This window comes from Podarcis filfolensis (assembly GCF_964270895.1).
Source record: "Podarcis filfolensis genome assembly, chromosome: 8".
Classification (NCBI taxonomy): Eukaryota; Metazoa; Chordata; class Lepidosauria; order Squamata; family Lacertidae; genus Podarcis; species Podarcis filfolensis.
The window spans coordinates 73,359,406-73,382,923 of NC_139611.1; the positions used below are offsets into that span (position 1 = coordinate 73,359,406).

A 23,518-nucleotide genomic window follows, 5' to 3' on the forward strand; every position below is an offset into this window, starting at 1 on the left:
TCTGTGGTTTAACCCACAGCGCCAACAGTAAAGGTAAAGGTAAAGGTACCCCTGCCCGTACGGGCCAGTCTTGACAGACTCTAGGGTTGTGCGCTCATCTCACTCTAGAGGCCGGGAGCCAGCGCCAACAGTAGTTGCTGGCAAATGTAAATGTGCCATCGAATCTAATGCACACCTTAATTTTCGCAATGTAATTTGGCAAAAAAGGAAAAAAAGGGAGCATTAGTTTCGAGTAAGTACAGTAATTCCCTCCCCTCTCGTCGAAGGCAGGAAGCAAACCCTCCCTACCCTAATGCAATGAATTAAAAGGATCAGGGCCATGGTGCAAAGATCTCTCCGTCCCCCCTCCCCCATTTCCCAATGTATTTTACAGGGAGAATAGTCATTTTGTAACAGACTACAAATCCTAGTCACAAAAAAATAGGATTTGGGGTGGGGGCTCAGCTTTATAGTTATGTTAAGAAAGGAAAATAATCTCTTTGCCCAAGAAACTGCGGTAGGGTGAAAACCTTGCTTTTTCTTGCTCCCTCATTGTCTTTCTCATTTCCCCAAATTTCAAGTCTTCTTCCTGTGATGTTTTTCTCCTTCTTCTTCCCTGCCTTTTTCTGTGTTACTGTAATTCCTATTTTCTCTTCCCTCTTTCATTTCCTTTCATTCATTTTGGGGATAGGCAGTATGCTTGCTGCTTGTGGGGGATGGGTCAGAGCTTAGAATAAACCTCACTTACACTCCCATATTAACTCCCCCCCCCAATGTACACATAAGAGTGCAAAAAGATGGTGACTTACAGCATCATCCTATGCTTGTCTACTCAGAAGCAAGTCCCGTTCAGTTCAATGAGACTTCTAGATAAGCTGATACAGGATTTCACAGGATTCAATCCCAAGGACATGCTTAATTGGGGCTGTGGAGCTCCATGGGGCTTACTTCTGAGCAATCCTCTACGCACTTTGGAGTAAGAACCGCTGAATTTAATGGATCAGACTCCTAAATATATATGCATAATTAACCAAGTAACGTGGAGAGGCAGGGTTTGAACTCTCTAACCCCTACACTAGCTGTCCACAGAAAGTTATTTACACTCTCTACCATTTATTTGGAAACCTGTACTTTTTTTCTGGGGGAATGCATACCCCTAAACATTTTGTGAATATCTGTACTTTTGTCCATTTACTGTATTTATTTTTCCCGATTTAAGCTATAAAATGGTGCTTCTCTTGAGTCAAAGTAAGAGTACCCCTAAACATTTTTTAAAGAAAAAAAGCACTGAGTATTACAAATGTTAATACATTATGCACTGTTAGTAGTATTATACTAGAAGTACTGCTAGTATATTTTTAACGCTACTACACCCCTATACTAGTAGTAACGCTATCCTAGCAGCATTGTTAATACTAATAATAAACATTGTTAGCACATAATAATAAGTATGCTACCTTCCCCGTTTTCGCGTTTTGCCTCTTGAAGCCCCGCCCCTTCTTCTAAGTTTCTAGGCCCCTCCCCCGTAGGCCAATTCCAGCGCTCCAATTGGTCTTCCCCCTCTATGTATAGAAATGAAGTCTCTGGGAGCCGCCCTTCAACGGGAGCAACTGCGCATGCCTGGGCGTTCTTTTGCCCGGGTCCTCGTGCAGCAGGAGTTGCTGTTGGGCGCGAGACAGCGAAGCGGATTGCAGGTAAAGCGCGGGAACCGGTCGCAGCCGGGTGCATGGGAGGAAGGCGCCCTGGGTGGGTTTGTGTCCCCAAGCAGAGGCTCTTCGGGGGGGAGGAAAGCATCCGTTTTAAAAACCTTTTATCGAAATACGCAGAGCGACACTTCTGTGCCCCTGTCTGACCCGAGCCCCTTTCCTCTGCAAGCCAGCAAATTTGATGCCTGCACGGCTCTTCCCAGAAACTTTGCTCCAGCGGCTGCTTGTAAGGAAAGAAAGGCCTTTTGCACGTAGGCATTTTGGGAATAGTCGCAGGCGTGGGAATGCACTGTAAGGAGGCGGGGTGGGCTGCTAAGGTGGGCTGCGTGCAAAGACAAACCCAAGAGGAAAGACGCTCAGTGCATGCCTAAAGGCGTTTTCTTTACTAATTATTGCATGGGTTGGTTTCTATGCCATTAGTTCCAACGGGATAAAAATGTTTTGTGGACACACGCACCTCATATGCAAGTGTGTCTCTTGCTACATACACCACTTAGAGGCTACTGTGATTCAGCAGCATACAAATTGTTGAAATAAATGATAAAATACAGTTTTTTAAAAAATTAACTTGGTGGTATCTGAATGTATTAAAAAAAAATATCAAAAACTTTTCCATCTTTGCCAACTCAATCTTTTGCCTCCTTCAACACAGATATTGTGGAGTAGGAGAGCCTGGTGGTCTGCTTATTCTTGTTTTCTGCATGCAGGGGAGTTAAACATGATTTCCTAGCAACCTGAGCTTCATATTGGGGTGAGTTGTCTTTGGAGGTAGAGCGACGTTTACACTGAACTCCTTGACATGTTTACTCAGGAGTAAGTCCCATTGAGCTCAGTGGGACTTACTCTCAAGTTGTCTTTGCAGGATGGGCGTCTAACCTATTTGGGTACTGAGAGGTTATCATCCTATTTCTGGTCAAGGACGAAGATTTGTTTCCCCATTAAGATGACAGGCTCCTGTCCAGTACTACTTTACCCAGTGTGGTGTAGTGGTTAAGAGCGGTAGACCCGTAATCTGGGGAACCGGGTTCGCGTCTCCGCTCCTCCACATGCAGCTGCTGGGTGACCTTGGGCTAGTCACACTTCTCTGAAGTCTCTCAGCCTCACTCACCTCACAGAGTGTTTGTTGTGGGGGAGGAAAGCAAAGGAGAATGTTAGCCGCTTTGAGACTCCCTAGGGTAGTGATAAAGCGGGATATCAAATTCAAACTCTTCTTCTTTTTCTTCTTATCCTCCCACTGCCGAAACTATTCTCCCACCATCTTCAGCATGAGGTGGCCAGAAGAATTTGCTGAATGGGCCTGAATCAGACCCCAAACTGGGGGTTAGCAACCTCTGTCTCATGGTCTCTGCCCTTCAGAGAACAGAGGCCAGAGAATTGGGATTCCTGCTCTTAAAATTACTTGCTCTAGCAAATAAGGGGAGGTCCCTAAACTTGGCTTCTTGTTTCATCCTTTGCAGTTTCTACATACCTGCAACCATTGCTGGGATCACACAGGCAGACCTCATGGCTGACGACAGAGTGACTAGCCGCTCGCCGGAGAGAAGGCCAGTTCTGGTATCATCTACTTCATCCTCCAATGAACCCACCTCTTCGGGGCTCTCCGGCAGCCTCCAGCCTTTCTTCCTGGGCCGCACTTGCGCACCAAGCAACCTCCTTTCCCTCACGGTGCCCGTACGCTTGGACATCCTCTATGTCCTCATTAACGCTGCCAGAGGGGCACAGTGCCTCCCTCCTCCAGCACCCATTCATGACGGCGCTCAGGCCTCGTTCTCCACATGTCACGAGCCACCTGCTCAGTGCGCCGTGAGCTGCTGCCACCGGTCGGCTTGTTGTTGTGTGCCAGGCTGCGCCAGCGGGCAGCAACAGCCTAGCGGAGCCCAGCAGTGCGGAGCGGCTCCTGGAGGATACGGTGGCCACAGAGGGCCAAACGGCGGAGTCCTAGAGCAACAAAACTATGGGCGCCATTGGAACAGCGCTGCTGAAAGAAACGGTGGGAGCAGCAGGTCTGACTACAGCCAGCCACACGCAGCAGGGGGTTGGAAGAGAGCCCAGGCCCACGCAGGCTGGAGGGGGAACCAAAGAGGAGGAGAGGGAGAGCATGGGAATGGGGGTCGTTGGCAAGAGAAGCGGCAGGATTTTGTCAGGGCTTGGGGCAACCGGAGGCAAGGCGCTGTTGAATCAAGCTCTTGGAACTCAGGGCCCCAAGGGTGGAGGAGAGGAGGGTCTTCTTTTGGGTCCAGCGCTAGCAGCATGAAAAGGAACCAGGAAGGGAGCCGTTGGCAGAATGCGCAGGATGCCCCAGAAGCGAAAAGATGTATGTTTGGCGCCTGTGAGTGGCAGAAAACCCAAGGCACTGGGGATTCTGCTACTTTTGTAGGCAAGGCTGTGGATGCTGGACCGGCCAAATCTGCAGCTCTGGAGGATGGGGAAGACTGGGAGGCTGAGTATGAGAGTGAGCCAGCAGTCCCTGCTGCTACAGAGGGTGCTCCGGATGCTTCCCACCAGGATGACAAGTCCGACTCTTGCAAAGTAAGCGATGATGCGGAAGGTGAATGTGTTACATCTGCCCATCCACCCAAACCAGAGCTCTCTGTTTCTCCCCTTCCAAGGTCTGATGTGAAGGACCAGGGAGCGTCAGATGGCAGGGGGAAGGAATGTGCTGCGGATTGGAGCAGCAAGGAAGACAGGTTTGCCAACTACCTGAAGAACCTTTATTCTGATGTTCCGGAGAAGTCCAACTCTGAAGGTGACGCAGATCTCACCGTGGGCACAGCTGTCGATCCTCTGACACTGGATGAGGAGGAGCAGTCCCGAGAGAATGTAGCTGGCTCTCCTTGAGGGAGCTGAGCAAAGCACACAGTACTCTGGGGAAAGGGGGCAGAGGAAGAGATTGAGAGCCCGAAATCCTGATTGACAGCATGGTGGCCACCAGTGGCCTTAATTCAGCTGGTATTGCAAACTGGAAATTCCACACCCATCATGGGTGTTGTACTCAAACTTCTACTCAAAAGTGGACACACTGGAATTAATGAGCCTAAGGTGGCCACGTCTATTAATTTCGGTGAGTCCACTGTTGGGTATGACTTGGGTTGGATGCATTGGAGTGCTGAGATGAGCACAGGCGATTTGTTCCCAAGATCCATTATTGCCCGCTTTAAGTTCAAGGGCAGTTGCCTGAAGTGGCAAAACCTCCTGGCAAGAACCCTGGGAAATCAGACTTTCGTATTTGTGCAGGGACCCTATTGGAGTGAGCCCCACTTCACACAGTAGCCCCCCGAAACTCCCAGCGAACTGTTGGAGGCGGGCAGACCCTAGTGTGCTTGTCCTCCTGCCCCATTTTTGGAATTCACAGGGCAAATGTGTCCAGCCATTCTAAACATTAACATCTTGGGCAGGTCTGCACCACTGCATCTGAAGTACACCCTGTGCACATTTAAAGCATATGACGCCCCCATCCAAAGAATCATGGGAATAGCAGTTTTTCCTTCACGGAGCTATAGTCCGCACCGTCTTTAAACTACAGTTCCCGTGATTCTTTGGGGGGGAAACTCGTTGCCTAAAACAGTGTTGGCCAAACTTGGGTCTCTAGCTGCTTTTGGACTACAACTCCCATCATCTCTTGCTTGGGGTCAGGGATGATGGGAGTTGTAGTCCAAAAATAGCAGGAGACCCAAGTTTGTGAAACACGGACCTAAAACTTGAGTTGGGTGAGGATCTTCCTATTGCGTGGGTGTAACTTGCAGCAGAGGTACCATTTTGCGTTGCAATTCCCATTGCAGTTGTAACATGAACGGCAACTCTGACATTGTAGTCAGATTCTGTTAGGAAAAGCCCCAGCAATGCAGCTAATGGACAGCATAATTTGCATCCCATTGAAGACTAAAGAATTGCAATGGGAGCCTCAGTGGTCCAGGGCAGAATTTTGCCACAACTTTACATTTTTGACTGGGTTGCAGCTGTTCAGTTCATCTTAACTACAAAGCATTAAGGTTTTGGTTCTGTTTGCATTTAACATAAGAACAAGCTACAAAGAAAGAAGAAAGCAAAGGGAACTTTGCTGATTTAATAACTGTTATATTGAAGGGAATCTGCTGTTTTGAAGACAATCAGCATTGCAAAGTTTTGATTTAGAAATCCAGAATGGGGAAAAAAAATCAGAGGGCGAGTCTATGTGCAGGTAAATCTCATGATTCTGAGACTGTGCCATTCCAGACTCCAGATAGGGGGATCCTATGCGCGAATAGCTTCCCTGTGTAAAAACTAAAACCCTTCCTGTTGGAAAAAATAAGTCCTGCATATTAAAAATAGAAGAGTCTAATCCAGTCTTCTCTCTAACATGCCAGTTTTTCGCAGGTAGGGAGGCTTATTTAATGCAGAAGAAGCATTCAAACATGTAGTTCCTCACCTGCCTTCTCAGTTAGCATCATCCCAAGAATTTGCCGGATTTCTCTGCACAAGTGTATCTGCTCTAAGATGGTGAAGGTAACTTAGTACCATGGCTAGGTGCATTAAACTAGCAGTCTAAAAACACTTAAGGGTTATGTTGGGGTTTTCTAGGAAGGTTTTATTTTGAAAAATCCGTATATATCTTGTATAGTGAACCTGGGTTACTTTTGAAAGCCTGAGATAAATGCCTCTGGTGAGTTTGTGATTTAAATCACATCATTGCTTCCAAATAGTTCGATTTCTGTTGGTTCAGCCTTCTCACCCTTTCAAGTTGTCTGTTTGTTTCAGTTGCATGAGGTTTTTTTCTTAATTTGTTGCAATAAAAAGGAAGTTTACAGCACTTTACAGGAGGTTGGGCCATTTTGTTTTGTTTCAACAAAGCAGGTGTGGTTCTATCACTCGACTCCGTAAGTGAGCTTGGCAAGGGATACCATTTTTAAAACATTGGAATGGAAAATCATGAGTGAACACCAGGGCTATATTTGGATACACACTGACTTAGGAGTTGAGTCCATTGAAATCTTGGATTTATTTCTGAGTAGTTACTTGTTCAAACCAGTTACTTTCTTAACGTGAGTTCTGAGGCATCTGGAAAGATTATCAGGGATTCCTCACTTGAGAAGATGAGGAGTGGAAGCCAAGTTTTTTTAAAAGAGAACCAGAGTTTAGATGAGGTCAGCCATGCTTTTTTTCTGTACAGTTCTCTCCAGAAGCAACATTATGTTGATTTATGTTTATACATGGCACACTCTTGACTTAGGCTGTGGGTGGCTAGACAACACTTTCAAAAGGTTTTGTTTTTTTAAAAAGATTTTACTAAAGCTTTTTCATAATGCAATAAGATAAAAGAAACTGATCTTAAAAAAAAACAGAGGAGAAAAAGAGAAAACACCAAAGGAAAACCACAAAAAAGAGAAGAAAATGAAAATAAAAAGGACTTCACATTTTCTACCAGTCACATAAAATACATTATTCAAAACATTCACTCATTATTCAAAACATCCACTCATTATTCAAAACATTCACTCTAGAATGACATCCAACTGAGCTGCTTTACGTTAGGCAAAATTTTCCCCAATCATCTGACTGAAGTAGATGAAATCATTTCCCTTTATGCACAAAAATTCTCTATTTTGTGCATCTTGACCTTTGTTTTAGGCAGACTTGCACATCACTTTTAAGTTGGGTACAACTTCCCATGTTTCTCACTTAAAACAAAAATGAGCCACCAAGTGCATAGTCATGACGGTATCAGACAGCAGTTGAGACAAGTTTGCTCTGCATACCGGTAGAGTGCAATTAATCACTAAAACAGTATGTTATTACAGTAACTTAACAAAACAGAAATTTGAAATGCTTGCAGCAAAACATTTTGGCTTCTGCCAAAATGAACGAAGCCCTTCTGAGTGTTTCTGTTCTCCAAGCTCTGTGCCTGCCACCTTGGAAACGGCGTCATTTTCATCAGAGCAACTATTGAAGGTGAAAATAATACAATGGTGGAGTTGGAAGGGACCCCGAGGTTCATTCAGTCCAACCCTCTGCAACGCAAGAATCTCAACTGTTTTGCTGTAAGAATTTAAAGCTTCTGTGTGCGCACATGCCCCGTGGAATTCCCTGGAGGGAAGCTGGGATATAAATCAGGATTTTAAGAGTCCCAGGGTTATTTGGAGGGAGAGAAAGCCGCCCATGTTCAGTAACTGAATATTGCAACTACAGCACCACCAACTGATGTGAGTGCCTACTGAGCCTTTGTTTAAATATCTGCACTGAAAGAGCATCTCCCATCTCCCAAGGCAGTTTGTTCCTCTTGGATTTGGAGTTAAAACGCTGGCAAAAACTGAACTGAATACTCGGTCTCTGCTGGAGAAACAGGCTTTAGCATGGATAAGAAAGCTAAAAGGCTAGGCTTGCTGTTGCGTCTCAGCAGGCAAGAGATCCAAAACAGATACCCGCCTCTCATGAGGAAGGCTTGGAGAAGAAGCAAGTAGGAATTGAGGCCTGCAGTCCTGAAAGTCTCTAATCTGAAGGAAAGGTAAAGGTACCCCTGATCATTGGGTCCAGTCGTGGATGACTGGGGTTGTGGTGCTCATCTCACTCTATAGGCCGAGGGAGCTGGCGTACAGCTTCCAAGTCGTGGCCAGCACCGTTTACCTTCCCGCCGGAGCGGTACCTATTTATCTACTTGCACTTTGGCGTGCTTTCGAACTGCTAGGTGGGCAGGAGCAGGGACCGAACAACAGGAGCTCTCTCGGTCGTGAGGATTCGAACTGCTGACCTTCTGATCGGCAAGTCCTAGGCTCAGTGGTTTAGACCACAGCGCCACCTGCTTCTTGAAGGAAGGTTAGCACAGGTTAAAAGCCAGTCTAGGAAACAGGGAGGTTCCTCTCTATATCTTCTTTCCCATGCAGACATGTCAGCCTTTGATGAAAGCTGAGTCGCATCCTGACAGTTGCACAGTCGGGCAGCTCTAGTTTCTCAAAATCTGCCAAAATCAGCTTCACTACAATTTCCACACACACATTTTAACTGTGAACAGAAATTAATTTCTCCCCCAACCATACTCTATAAAAGGGGGATGGGATGGAGAGTATATTGGGTTAAAGGTAAAAAAGGTAAAGGACCCCTGGACGGTTAAGTCCACTCAAAGGCAACTATGAGGTTTGCGGCGCTCATCTCGCTTTCAGGCCAAGGGAGCCAGTGTTTGTCCACAGACAGTAAGGTAACTGTGACGCGGCAGCTAAAAAAGCCAATGCAATTCTGGGCTGCATCAATAGGAGTATAGCATCTAGATCAAGGGAAGTAATAGTGCCACTGTATTCTGCTCTGGTCAGACCTCACCTGGAGTACTGTGTCCAGTTCTGGGCACCACAGTTCAAGAAGGACACTGACAAACTGGAACGGGTCCAGAGGAGGGCAACCAGAATGGTCAAAGGCCTGGAAACGATGCCTTATGAGGAACGGCTAAGGGAGCTGGGCATGTTTAGCTTGGAGAAGAGGAGGTTAAGGGGTGATATGATAGCCATGTTCAAATATATAAAAGGATGTCACATAGAGGAGGGAGAAAGGTTGTTTTCTGCTGCTCCAGAGAAGCGGACACGGAGCAATGGATCCAAACTACAAGAAAGAAGATTCCACCTAAACATTAGGAAGAACTTCGTGACAGTAAGAGCTGTTCGACAGTGGAATTTGCTGCCCAGGAGTGTGGTGGAGTCTCCTTCTTTGGAGGTCTTTAAGCAGAGGCTTGACAACCATATGTCAGGAGTGCTCTGATGGTGTTTCCTGCTTGGCAGGGGGTTGGACTCGATGGCCTTTGTGGTCTCTTCCAACTCTATGATTCTATGATTCTATGACAGCTTTCCGGGTCATGTGGCAGCATGACTAAACTGCTTCTGGCGCAATGAAACACCGTGACGGAAACACCGTTTACCTTCCCGCTGCAGCAGTACCTATTTATCTACTTGCACTGGCATGCTTTCGAACTGCTAGGTTGGCAAGAGCTGGGACAGAGCAATGGGATTCGAACCGCCAACCTTCTGATCAGCAAGCCCCAAAGGCTCAGTGGCTTAGACCACAGCGCCACCCGCGTCCCATAATCTTGGGCTATGTACGCATTAGCAGCTTAAAACACAGGTTGCTCTCTGCCGTTTTTCAAGTCACATTTTCATGCTGTTGCACACACATCAGATGTCTTTACCAATGTGTGTTACCTCCTTGACTTTCCTCCCTCTGTGCACGCACGCGCACACAAAATATCAATCATGGGAAATGGCTGTTTCAAATGTATACAATTCAGCTTAAGGGTAAAGTGAATGTGGCTTAAGTTTTCCTTTTGGATTGAAGCTTGCTTTGAGGGAAATGGCAGAATTTCTCAAGGACAGGTTGGCTCTGCATCATAGGCAAAGTCACACGTACACAGGATTCAACAGGCAGCAGCAGGAAGCGCACAGGAGCCAGACTGAAAGGTATTGCATACTCTGCCCTGATTTGAGAGGGTTTGTTTGCAGTGGCTGTTCCAGTGAAATATAACCCGCTAGTTCCCCCTTGTGACCCATCGCAGCACTACATCTTGAAAAAAGTAAGTATTGGTCTCACAGAATGATAGAATTGTGGAGTCCAACCCCTGCAATGCAAGAATCTCAACTAAAGCATCCATGACATGCCTCTACTTTGTTTATATTCAGTATTCATATGCTCCAGCAACCTAACAAAAGCTTAAAATGGCTCTCCCATCAGATGTCAAGGAAATAAACAGCTGGCTTTTAGGAGACACCTTAAGGCAGCCCTGTGCAGGAAAGTTTATTACGTCTGAGGGTGTTTTGGTGTGTGTGCTTTTACTATTTTGTTGAAAGCCGCCCAGAATGGCTGGGGCAACCCGGTCAGATGGCCAGCGTATAAATAATTATCATCTTCATCAAATTAAGCTGTTACAAAGCAAATTTTAAAATTCAATACACCCAACAGGCAGTATTAACAAAAAATGTAAAAAATAGCAGGAAACACATTAATGATGATAGTTAACAGGCTAGCCGGAGGAGCGGGGGAATCAGTAAAATAACTAAAATTGATATTTTACATGGAAAATACAGTGGTACCTCAGGTTAAGAACTTAATTCTTTCTGGAGGTCCGTTCTTAACCTGAAACTGTTCTTAACCCGAGGTACCACTTTAAATAATGGGGCCTCCCACTGCTGCCATGCCGCCAGAGCACGATTTCTGTTCTCATCCTGAAGCAAAGTTCTTAACCCGAGGTACTATTTCTGGGTTAGCGGAGTCTGTAACCTGAAGCACCTGTAACCCAAGGTACCACTGTATATTCTATTTGGTGGATGTTTCTGTAGCCTCACCCTACTACCTCACCCTATGATGCAGCTCTAGGGCTCGGCAGCTCTTGTCAATTTCGTTTTCTCCTCTTTCCCAATCTTAATTTCAGCTTTTCATTCATCAGGGCACCATTGGTTGTAGCCAGCTAAGTTCTACTTGGAGCAAACCTGTTGAAATTAATGGACCTAGACGAACTGTGTTTATTCATTTCGATAGGTCTTGTCTGAGTGGGACTAGCATTGTCTTCTGCTCAGAAAAATACCATGGACACTGTACATTCCCGATGTGAAAAACTGCTAGCAGGCTGAAGGAAATAATGTGTGAACGCCTCTTCATCTTCCGCTGTGCCGTTCCTAAATGTAAGGGGTCAAATGCAGGCTGGCGGCTTAAATCCCCTTTTATTTCCACTCTGCAAGGCAATCCTCACGGGGTCTCTGACCCTGAGGCCTTCCTGCAGCTCCTGCCCTGGTCCCAGAGCTGGAGAGTCAGCAGCTTTTACTGCATTCAGAGTGCCAAAAAGGAGTTTGCTGCCTGTGCACATTTCCCTTCTCGAACCAACAGCGTCTCTCGTCATCTGTATCCTCCACTCCCACCCTGGCTCCCCATCATTGGTCATTTTCAGTAAGGCGCTGGAGACGTTTGGGCCGAGTCAGCCACATGTAGCTGTCAGAGGTGTTTCGGAAAAAGGGGCTCGGCTCAGCCAAGACAAGGGAGACGAGCGGCGAGGAAAGAGGCTCCTGAGGTCTGCAGGTAGGCAAGAGGAATGGATGCTGAGATCACCCACAGGATACGTGTGGCTGGGGCAGAGGTGTGGGGTTGTTGAGTATACAGAACACAACCTACCCCAAATGGGGGACTTTGCAACCCCATGTGGGGGCCAGTGTGGTGTAGTGGTTAAGAGCGGTGGACTCATAATCTGGGGAACCGGGTTTGCGTCTCCGCTCCTCCGCATGCAGCTGCTGGGTGACCTTGGGCTAGTCACACTTCTCTGCAGTCTCTCAGCCCCACTCACCTCACAGAGTGTTTGTTGTGGGGGAGGAAGGGAAAGGAGAATGTTAGCCGCTTTGAGACTCCTTCCGGTAGTGATAAAGCGGGATATCAATTACAAACTCTTCTTCATGGCCGATGGGAGTTGTAGTCTCTCTCCTGCAGCATGGCCAGAGGGCAGGAGCGATGTGAGATGCTGACACAATCTTGGGACAGGCTGTCTTAAAGAATCGGATGCAAGCATGGGGAGTGCTGTTGTGCTCAGCCCCTGTTTTTGGTGTCCCTTCCCCATAGGCATCTGATTGGCCACTGCGGGAGCAGAGCGTTGGACTGGGTGGGCCACTTGCCTGATTCAATGAGGCTCTTATGTTCTGATTGAGCTGCAACCGTCGGGTGATTCCCAGTTGTGTTTTTTTATATATATACAGTGGTAAAGGGAAAGGGACTCCTGACCATTAGGTCCAGTCATGGCCGACTCTGGGGTTGTGGCGCTCATCTCGCTTTACTGGCCAAGGGAGCCGGCGTACAGCTTCCGGGTCATGTGGCCAGCATGACTAAGCCGCTTCTGGCGAACCAGAGCAGTGCACGGAAATGCCGTTTACCTTCCCGCCAGAGCGGTACCTATTTATCTACTTGCACTTTGACGTCCTTTCGAACTGCTAGGTTGGCAGGAGATATACAGTGGTACCTCGGGTTAAAAACTTAATTTGTTCCAGAGGTCCGCTCTTAACCTGAAACTGTTCTTAACCTGAAGCACCACTTTAGCTAATGGGGCTTCCTGCTGCCGCTGCGCTGCCGGAGCACGATTTCTATTCTCATCCTGAAGCAAAGTTCTTAACCCGAGGTACTATTTCTGGGTTAGTGGAGTCTGTAACTTGAAGCATATGTAACCCGAGGTACCACTGTGTGTGTGTGTGTGTGTGTGTGTGTGTGTGTGTGTGTGTATACACACACTTTTATTAAGCAATTTCAACATGACAAATTATCAAACCATATAATCACATATGTTCTTTCCCCCCTTCCCCCCCTTCAATGTGCAGTGATTTCTCTGCACATATTATTCTCTGCATGTTATAAAATTGTACCTATCCTTGCCTTGTCTATTATGTAATCAACCAAGCAATTTGTGTATGTTTATTCAAAACCTGCCATTGAGTCCAGTTCATTTTGTTGTCTTTTTAGATAGTTTGTAAAAAGTTCACATTCTTCCTTAAAGTCTCAATTGTACTTATCATGCAATTTATGTCAATTTAGCCAACTCTGCACAGCTCATCAATTTTTCTTGCCACTGTTCTTTTGTTGGGGTTTCCTCATTCTTCCATCCTTGTGCTATCAAGACTCTTGGCACTGTTGTAGCATACATACCATATTTTTCGCCCTATAGGACGCACTTTTCCCCCTCCAAAAATGAAGGGGAAATCTGTGTGCGTCCTATGGGGCGAATACAGGCTTTCGCTGAAGCCTGGAGAGCGAGAGGGGTCGGTGCGCACCGACCCCTCTCACTCTCCAGGCTTCAGGAAGCTATCAGCAAGCCTGGGGAGCCCATGGGAGTTCTTGCAGGGCTCCCTAGGCTGTGGATAGCAGCCTGCCGCCCGGCGCACGAGGCACCCCGAAGCAGAGCGCCCCATGCGCCGGGCAGACATCCGCAGCCTGGGGAGCCCTGCGGGAGTTCCCGCAGGGCTCCCTAGGCTGCGGATAACAGCCTGCTGCACGGAGCGCGGGGCACGCTGAAGCAGAGCGCCCCGCGCTTCGGGCAGACATCGGCCAGCCCCACAAGCTCGGGGGACAGCGGGGAGGCGGAGCGCCGCCATACCGCTGTCCCCCGACCTGGTTTTGTTTCCCCGACCTGGTTTTGGGAGGGAAATAAAGGAAATAATTTTTTCCTTTATTTCCCCCCCAAAAAACTAGGTGCGTCCTATGGGACGGAGTATCCTATGGGACGAAAAATACGGTAAATAAATTATTTGTTTTTCTTGGCAGGTCTTGTCCTACAATCACTAACAAAAATGCTTCTGTTGTTTTTTTTACAAATGTCATTTTGAATTTTTTTTCAATTCATTGTATATCATTTCCATTTTTTAAAAACCTCTCTACATTCCCACCACATATGATAAAAAGTCCCTTCTTTTTCTTTACATTTCCAATATAAGTTTGACCCTGTTTTATACATTTTTGCTATCTGTACTGGTGTGATATACCACCCGTACATCATTTTCATATAGTTTTCTTTCAAAAGCGAACAATTTGTAAATTTTAAATCTACTTTCCACAATTTTCCCCAGTCCTCAGTTCCCAGTTGTGTTGATGCTGTGATTGTCAACCCCTCAAGTCAACATGAGTCCTTTGTTGTTGTTGTGTGCGACTCTTCGTGACCCCATGGAACAGAGCACGCCATGCGCCAACAGTGTGATGCAGCAGCAAAGAAAGCTAACACTATTCTAGGCTGCATCAGCAGAAGTATAGTGTCCTGATCAAGGGAAGTAAGAGTCCCACTCTATTCTGCCTTGGTCAGACCACACCTGGGGTACTATGTCCCATTCTGGGCACCAGAATTTAAGAAGGATGTTGACAAACATGCAGAGGTGGGCAACCAAGATGATCAAGAGGAGACTGGGAGGAGATTTGATAGCCATCTTCAAATATCTCAAGGGCTGTCGCATAGAAGAGGGAACAAGCTTGTTTTCTTTTGCTCTGGAAGGTAGGACTGGAACCAATGGCTTCAATCTACAAGAAAGGAGATTCCGACTAAACATCAGGAATAACTTCCTGACAATAAGAGCTGTTCAGCAGTGGAACAATCTCCCTCTAGAGGGGGGTTGACTTTCATTTCCTGGAGGTTTTAAAGCAGAGGTTGGACGGCCATCGGTCATGGATGCTTTAGCTGAGAGTCAATTCAATTCAAAATCCTTTATTAGGCACAGCACACCACACATTATCAAACAAACATCATATACAGACTGTATAAAATACGGGCTCAGCGAACACAATTTATCCCAGTCCTATTCTTAACTCCAAAAAATAAATCGATGTACATAGATAATATAATACAACACAGCAACATCACCTACCATTAAGAACCACTAAGTCTCTCTATCATGGCCCATTCTTTCTTCATGGACAGCACTCAAAAAGCTGAGAGTCTTGCATGGGGGGGGGGGACTAAATGACCCTTGGGGTCCCTTCCAATGCTACAGTTCTACCTCTTCCACACACACCCCAGAACATCTCTTGCATCATTCCTAGCTGCAATTTCTCACCCCTGCCCCCTTGCTTATATATTTTCTGGATTTCTATCTCAACTTTCTAAAGGGTTCATTGCTGAGCTGGGTTCTGAACCCTGGACTCCCAGGTCCTAGCCCAGCACTCTAACCCAGGCACCCCCAAACTTAGCCCTCTAGACGTTTTGGGACTACAACTCCCATCATCCCTAGCTAACAGGACCAGTGGTCAGGGATGAGGGGAATTGTAGTCCCAAAACATCTGGAGGGCCGAGTTTGGGGGTGCCTTCTCTAACCACTACACCATGCTGGCCTTTCCAACAGCGACCCAGATCTTGCCGCCTTCTAATCGCTAAGCCACACTCTTATTCCTTCCAGCTGCTGCTCTTAGAATTGGACGAGGATGTACAGCTTCATGGGTGGGGGCTTGTTCTGTGCCTCTCTGGGGAACATCCTCCTGGTGGTGTCGACAGTGACTGACTACTGGATGCAGTACCGATTGGCAGGCGCCTTTGCTCACCAGGGACTCTGGAGATACTGCTTCCCTGGGAAGTGCTACATGCAGCTGGAGAGCATTGGTAAGAGACAGCTTGGAGCCTGTGTGTGCGTGTGGACTGTGAGAATCTTCAGGGATGCAGGAGAGGATATATTGTTTGATTATAGTCTTTCCAACTTATGTAAACAAGTTCACAATTTAGCAGAGTAACATTCCGCTTTTTAGACTCACAGCGGATGCATTTGCTCAGGCTCGCTAAAGCTATAGTTACTCTATAGTAACTGTCCTGGTATTTTCCCCTTATTCCCTTATGAAAAATAAGACACGATTCAGTCTTCTATAAAAGTATAAAAAGAGTCTACTCAAATTCTGTTCACAATTGGATCCCAGAAGGCAGACTTAGGTTAGAAAAGTTACATACACCTGAGACAGTCCCTTTGTCTTCTCTTGGCTGGAGGCCAAGAGAGCATCTTTGGCTAAGCAGATGTTGCTTCTTCGACAAAAGTAGTCATAGAGAGAGAGATGGCTGTCCTGCCCTGTGCTTTTGTCATTACCTGCACAGGTGAGGCCACGCCCACCTCTAGTCACATGCAGAGGAAGTCTGTCCCAGCCCAGAAGGAAACAGGAAGTTTACCTGCTTGCTGGAAAAACATTCATCCCCATGTGTAAACATGTTCACTCTAGGAATGTTGTACTTGACTGCTCTTGTGTTTCACATCCCACATGGACCTCCGTCGCACATTGAAGAAGCTCAGTGGCGATGATCTGATGATTTCACAAGCTAAGCTCTGCTCAGGGTTGGATCTATGTTAATCAGGCAGCACATAGTTTAACTATGGAACTCACCACCACAGGATGCAGTGGTGGCCCCCGATTTGGATGGCTGTGAAAGAGGATTAGACAAATTAGACACTAAATGCCCTGGGTGAACAGGAACGTGTTCAAATTCCTCTTGAAATTTGAGGGAATGCTAGGGAGGGCATTCCACAACTGGGGAGCTGGCAGGGGGAAAGGCTGTGTTATGGGTCAACACCAACCAGGCTGCCCCAGATGGTGGCACTCCCTCTCCTGGCACGTGGGGGTGTAAAACGTACTAGTACTTGGGGTTGTAAAACTTGTACTTGAGGGGGTCCAGCCATGGCCATTCAGTGCACCATAACCTCTAGGCTAGATTGCTGCCTCTGAAGACAGTTTGGGATCTTCAGCTGCAGAATTCACTGGCCAAGGTGCTCCCTGGGGCAAGATGATATGAGCATGTAATGTAGATCCTGACCCAACTGCACTGGCTGCCTATTAGTTTCCGGACCCAGTTCAAAGTGGTGGTTTTGACCTATAAAGCCATAAATGGCTCAGGACTGCAATAACATGAAAAACATCTTCATGTATGCGACAACGGCCGCAAGCGTTCTGGTAGCACAAGGATGGAAGACTGAAGAAACCCCAGCTAAAGAATCATGGCAAGAAAAATTGATGACTATGCAGAACTGGCAAAACTGACATACAAGCTACGGGACAAGGATAACTGTGACTTTAAGGATGAATGGGAACCCTTTACAAAGTATCTGAAGACGCAACAAAGCAAACTGGACTCCTTGGCAGGTTTTGAATAAACGTTCACAAACTTTTTATTGATAATAATCAGCTAAATAGTTTGAGGATCTATACAACTTTGTAACATGCAGAAAACAGCATTTTTAGAGAAACCAAAGACTGAAACTGAGGGAAGTCGGGGGGTGGGGTGGGGGTAGGTGGGGTTTTTTTTGGGGGGGAGGGAGGAAAAATGGGGGGGGGGGAAACAAGGATGATATGTTTTTGGATAATATGTCTTGTTATAATTTTGAATAAAAAAAATTAAAAAAAAAAGGACTGCAATAACACAAGGACAGCCTCTCTCCGTATGAACCTACCAGGACCCTGCAATCATAAATGGAAGCACTTCTCTGGATGCCTTCTCCACAACAGGTGTGGAGGGTGACCACGCAAGAACAGGCCTTTTCTGTGGTGGCTCCCCATTTGTGGAATGCGCTCCCCAGGGAGACTCACCTGGTGCCTTCTTTACGTATATTTATGCACCAGGCAACAAAAACATTCCTCTTCTCCCAGACTTCTGGCTAATTGAATAAAATATGGCCTTTTAAACTCTGTGTTGGGTTTCTGTTTGTTTATTACTATGTAATGTATTTGTGTGTTTTTATATTATAAACTGCCCTGTGATCCTCAAATGAAAGGATGGTATAGAAATTAAATAATTATTCATAATATTATTGCGGGCCATTCCTATTCTGCTCACCCTATTCTGCATTTAGCTAGGAATAGCATTCAGTAGCTCTCTCTTCTCTCAGTCTTATTCCCTGCAGCCTACTGGAATGCCACCCGGGCCTTCATGATCCTCTCTGCCCTCTCTTGCTTCGCTGGCATCATCACCGGCATCTTTTCCTTCGCCCAGTTCTCCACTTTCCAGCGCTTCAACAGATCCTTTGCGGCCGGCGTCCTGTTCTTCGTTTCCAGTAAGTACCTCTTCTCTCTCACAGGTTGACCTCTTTCTCAAAGCTGCACAACTTGAAGCAGCACAGATGCCTAGAGGCAGATGCTGTGATTTCAGATGGAAAAACACAGGAGTATTCAGGTGAGGGCCCAGGTGCCACACCTGGGCCCCCAAGATGGGATGTGGTGGGGGTGGAGAAGAAGGCAAGGGGGGAATTTCAAACAAAGATACACACACACACACACATGCACACACATTATGTATGTAGATGTGTGTATAAACACACACACAGTGCTTTTTTTCTAAAAAAATGTTTAGGGGCTCATTTTCTCATGTTTAGGGCTCATTTCATTTACTCCCATTTTCCTACTCATATTGAAATACTGCCCCTCAATGAGGCCAAACCTAGATTCACAGAATGTTTAGGGGTACGCATACCCCTGCATACCCCCAGAAAAAGCTCTCTCTCTCTGTGTGTATATATATATCTATATATATGATTGAATGAAAATATTTCAATTAAACAACATTCAGTGAAAAAATAAAAAAGGAAACAAAAATGCGAAAAACAGGAAACAAAAATGCAAAAGGAAACAAAATGCATAAAAAATACAAAAGAATAAGATTTAAAACCAGCCACCATAATTCCGCACATGCTTGCCTAAAACAAAGGTATATAAGTGAAATATATGTCCTAAATATATATACATTTCTTTATAACCTACTATGTTTTAAAAATAAATGCATTGCAACTGGTCAACGTAAATGCATTCTTTGTGCCCAAACTAAAGCTGAAAGACTCATATTGACCCACGGGAAAGATCAATCTATGCCCCCCCCTCTTTAATCAATGGATAGAAGATATGGCAACTCTTGCAACACGTGAACAGACAACTCATTTAGACATACATTGCTTATGGATGTATATATCTAATATTTATAGGACCCTAAAATTTATAAGAGCCAGCATAGTATCATGGTTGGAGTGTGCTGGACCAGGACCTGGGAAGACCAGGGTGCCAATGCCCATTCAGCCATGAAGCTCACTGGGTGAACTTGGGACAGTCACTCGCTCTCACCTTAATCAACCTCACAGGGTTGTTGTGAGGATAAAATTGAGGGAGGGGAGGAGAAGTATGTTATGTCACCTTGAGCTCCTTGGAAGAAAGCTGGGGAATGAATGAATGAATGAATGATTGCCAGCTACTGGGAACTGCAAGTTGGAAGAGAGCCCTGTTGCACTCAGATCCTGCTTACGAAATTCCATTGAGTATCTGCCTGGCCCCTCTGTGGACTAGATGGACCTTTGGCATGATCCAACAGGACTAATAATAATAATAATAATTTATTATTTATACCCCGCCCATCTGGCTGGGCCTCCCCAGCCACTCTGGGCGGCTTCCATAAAAACCAAAAATACAGTAAAATATCACACGTTAAAAACTTCCCTGAACAGGGCTGCCTTAAGATGTCTTCTGAATGTCAGGTAGTTGTTTATCGCTTTGACATCTGCTGGAAGGGCGTTCCACAGGGCGGGCACCACTACCGAGAAGGCCCTCTGCCTGGTTCCCTGTAGCTTTGCTTCTCGCAAGGAGGGAACCGCCAGAAGGCCCTTGGCGCTGGACCTCAGTGTCCGGGCAGAATGATGGGGGTGGAGACGCTCCTTCAGGTATACTGGGCCGAGGCCGTTTAGGGCTTTAAAGGTCAGCACCAACACTTTGAATTGTGCTCGGAAACGTACTGGGAGCCAATGTAGGTCTTTCAAGACCGGTGTTATATGGTCTCGGCGGCCGCCCCCAGTCACCAGTCTAGCTGCCGCATTCTGGATTAGTTGTAGTTTCCGAGTCACCTACAAAGGTAGCCCCACATAGAGTGCATTGCAGTAGTCCAAGCGGGAGATAACCAGAGCATGCACCACTCTGGCGAGACAGTCCGCAGGCAGATAGGGTCTCAGCCTACGTACCAGATGGAGCTGGTAAACAGCTGCCCTGGACACAGATTTGACCTGTGCCTCCATGGACAGCTGTGAGTCCAAAATGACTCCCAGGCTGCGCACCTGGTCCTTCAGGGGCACAGTTACCCCATTCAGGACCAGGGAATCCTCCACACCTGCCCGCCTCCTGTCCCCCAAAAACAGTACTTCTGTTTTGTCAGGATTCAACCTCAATCTGTTAGCCGCCATCCATCCTCCAACCGCTTCCAGACACTCACACAGGACCTTCACCGCCCTCACTGGTTCTGATTTAAAAGAGAGGTAGAGACTCTTTTCACATTCATCTTGTTGGTTCATCTGCTCGTCATGTTAACTCTTCTTCCCTCCCTCCTCTCTCCTTCACAGCGCTCTTTGTCCTTCTGGCAATGGGGATCTACACCGGGGTCACGGTCAACTTCCTTGGCAAGCGATTTGGCGAGTGGCGTTTCTCCTGGTCTTACATCTTGGGCTGGGTTGCCCTCCTGATGACTTTCTTTGCAGGTGATGATTCTTGTGGGGGGGAGGGGAGAAAAATGGGTGAGTATGAAAGGAATGGCCCATTCTGAGGATCACAGGGTGGTTCACAATATTAAAAACATAGAAGAACATCACATAGTCACAAACATAAACAATAACCCCCAACACACACACACTTTAAAAGGCCATGGGTTATTCAATTAGCCAAAGGCCTGGCTAAGGAGAAACATTTTTGCCTGGCTCCTAAAGATATGTAATGAAGGTGCCAGGTGAGCCTCCCCGGGGAGAGCGTTCCACAATCAGGGAGCCACTGCAGAAAAGGCCCCGTTCTTTTGTGGAGGAGGCACATAGAGAAGGGCCTCAGAAGATGATCGCAGGGTCCTGGTTGGTTCCCAGGACTCCCTGGGTTGTGGGGGTGGAACTCTTGTTTTTTAAATCTAGTGGAACCTATTAGCATTGCTCTGTTTCTATATTTTTATAACTTGATTTGCTTTATGTGCATCTGTTTGAATCAATACACTTTGGGGAGCGCTTGCAGGAGAAAGACGGGATATAAATTTGATGGATAAATAAGTAAATAAAGTTCAGTTCACTTGTCATGCTAGTTTGGCACTGACTTTTGCTAGGATTCTGCTATGTTGCGTCCAATGGGAAATGCATTACAGAATTATAAAATTGTAGAGTTGGAAGGGACCTTGAAGATTATCAACTCCCTGCGATACAGGAATATGCTGCTTCCCTGTACGGGGATCGAACCTGCAACCTTGGCGTAATCAGCACCATGCTCTAACCAACTGCTATATTTATATTATTATTATTATATTATATTATATTATATTATATTATATTATATTATATTATATTATATTATATTATTGCACCTTCTTTTCTCTCTCCTCCAATGTGCAGGTATATTTTACATGTGTGCCTACAAGATGCACAAATGCCAGCAACTGGCTGTGAACCGCTAAGATTTCGGCACCCACCATGGCTCTGCATTGTTTAAAGCTCTGACGTGTGAGAGGTAGAGAATGGTGTTGTGTGAAAAAAAGAAAGAAATGGTTCCTTAAGAAATGCTCATCGTTTGAGGCAAAGAAGCTCAGCTGGAATCCCATGGTTCAGATTTCAGCCCAGCCATGCACTCACTGGGTGACTCAACCTCAATGCCTGCAATGCAGAAATAATGACACTGGCCTACCTTACAGGGTTGTTGTAAAGATTACTGTATGGTGATGCACAAGAAACATTTGGAGAAGGGGCTTTTCCTGGGATGGAAGCAAAGCAGTCAAAGAACAGCTTCAGTGCACACTGTGGAGCTGCTGAAAGCCTTGATCCATTAAAAAAACACACTAGTAACTCTGGTCCAAACTGTTGTCATTATTGTCTTCAGCTTCCTAGCTTGGTGATGCCATGTCATATAGCATAAGTCCTGTTACTTTCAGAGGCTCAGGTTTAAGTGATATTGCCAAACCATCATTTCCACTAACCATGATTTTGAGCACAAACTGTTATTTCTGTTGCATATGTACAGGATTGCAATAGCTTGTATGGCTTCCATCACCTGCCTTCCCTGAGAGTCCCTGAATGCTCTCCTAAACAGAAGAATTTGTAAGTGAAGAAATGCTCCCAAACCATGGTTTATTGGTTCAGAAAGCGAAACAACAGTTTACCTAAACTATGATTTGCAAACCAACTGTGAAGCATAGTTTCATATTCTGGTTTGGTAGTTATTCATGAACTATGGTGTTGGTTAGCCTTGTTGGGATACTGCCAGGGAGATAGAGTCCATCTGAAGCTGCCAAGCTCGGTGCCGGACGATCCATCGACCTCCCGTAGTCACGCAGTATCAGCTATTTAGCGACACTAAGCCTCTGGCTTAGTGTACACTCTTAACAGCAGAATTCACACAGCAAGAAGTTGCACAGCATGAGAGCAGAACATGCATATTTACAGTTTATTTGGCGTTGGTCAGAACAAAGAAATCATGACCGTCTGCTCCGACTGCTCAGGCAAAACAGAAAAAAAACGAAAGGAACATATAGCATAAACATCCTGTGAGACAGGAACTTACGCAGGCTGTGACACAAACACCCTGCTGCCTTTTAAGGTGGAACGGAAATATCCTAACATCCTCCCCCTTTCCGTGTAACCTGTAGTACCTGTGGTTCAACCCAATTGCAACCTTTGTACGTAAACCTTAAGTTGTTCTCTGTTAACAACCTTAGACAACAGATCAGCAGGAATTTCATTTCCTGGCATGTAGGACACTTGAATGAGTCCTTTCTGAATACACTCTCTTGCTCGATGTAGCTTAATCTGCAAGTACTTGGTCCTTTGCTTGCAACTCTCCGAGTTCAGCAAAGCCAAACAAGATCTATTGTCTTGATACACTTGTATAGGACATTTCACAGAAACCCCAATGTCCTTAAACAGTTGCATCAACCATTCACAATCCATGAGTGAAAATGACAGAGCATTGAGTTCTGCTTCACAGGAACTTAGGCTAACTGTCGTCTGCTTTTTGCACAACCAGTCAAACAGGCAGTGGTTGTACATGTAGCATACTCCAGAAGTGCTTGTACCATCCGTGGTGTCACTTCCAAAACTTGCATCTGCAAAGATTTCAAGACCTCCAGTCTTCTGACTGGTGAACCTCAGCCTGTAGTGCATAGTCCCTTTCAAATACCGGGCTATGCGCTTCAGAGCTTTCCAATCCTGAACAGTAGGATTGTTAGCATGTCTGCTAAGCAGGTTAGTGCTTACAGCAATGTCAGGTCTTGAACATCTAGCAATGAAATTCAACTTGCCTAGAATGCATCTGTACAGCGTTGTGTCAGAAAACGCTTCAGCAGTACTGTCTACCTGGTAACCTGTCACCATCGGTGTGTCTGCTGGGTTTGCATCAACCAAATTCAACCTGGTTAATACATC

General features: G+C 46.1%; 2 protein-coding genes across 4 annotated transcripts; both read left to right on the plus strand.

Moving 5' to 3' along the window:
• The first annotated feature begins 1,463 nt into the window (after nt 1–1,463).
• On the plus strand, nt 1,464–6,476 carry LOC310768186 (uncharacterized protein). 3 transcript variants are annotated; one of them, XR_014551200.1, is made up of 4 exons: nt 1,464–1,673; nt 2,338–2,436; nt 3,143–5,101; nt 5,351–6,476. XR_014551200.1 is itself a non-coding variant. In XM_083625935.1 (3 exons), the coding sequence occupies exon 3, from the start codon at nt 3,189–3,191 to the stop codon at nt 4,521–4,523; it is 1,335 nt and encodes a 444-aa protein (XP_083482061.1). In that variant the 5' UTR covers nt 1,707–1,725; nt 2,338–2,436; nt 3,143–3,188; the 3' UTR covers nt 4,524–5,395. The 3 variants fall into 3 exon arrangements, 2 of the variants coding, with proteins under 2 accessions (XP_083482060.1, XP_083482061.1); XM_083625935.1 differs by lacking the exon at nt 1,464–1,673 and adding an exon at nt 1,707–1,725 and having other exon boundaries at nt 3,143–5,395; XM_083625934.1 differs by lacking the exon at nt 2,338–2,436 and having other exon boundaries at nt 3,143–5,395.
• Nucleotides 6,477–15,538: 9,062 nt separating this feature from the next.
• LIM2 (lens intrinsic membrane protein 2) lies at nt 15,539–21,926 on the plus strand. The gene is made up of 4 exons (XM_083628150.1): nt 15,539–15,735; nt 17,996–18,160; nt 20,477–20,611; nt 21,497–21,926. The coding sequence occupies exons 1-4, from the start codon at nt 15,561–15,563 to the stop codon at nt 21,556–21,558; spliced, it is 537 nt and encodes a 178-aa protein (XP_083484276.1). The 5' UTR covers nt 15,539–15,560; the 3' UTR covers nt 21,559–21,926.
• Nucleotides 21,927–23,518: the final 1,592 nt, after the last annotated feature.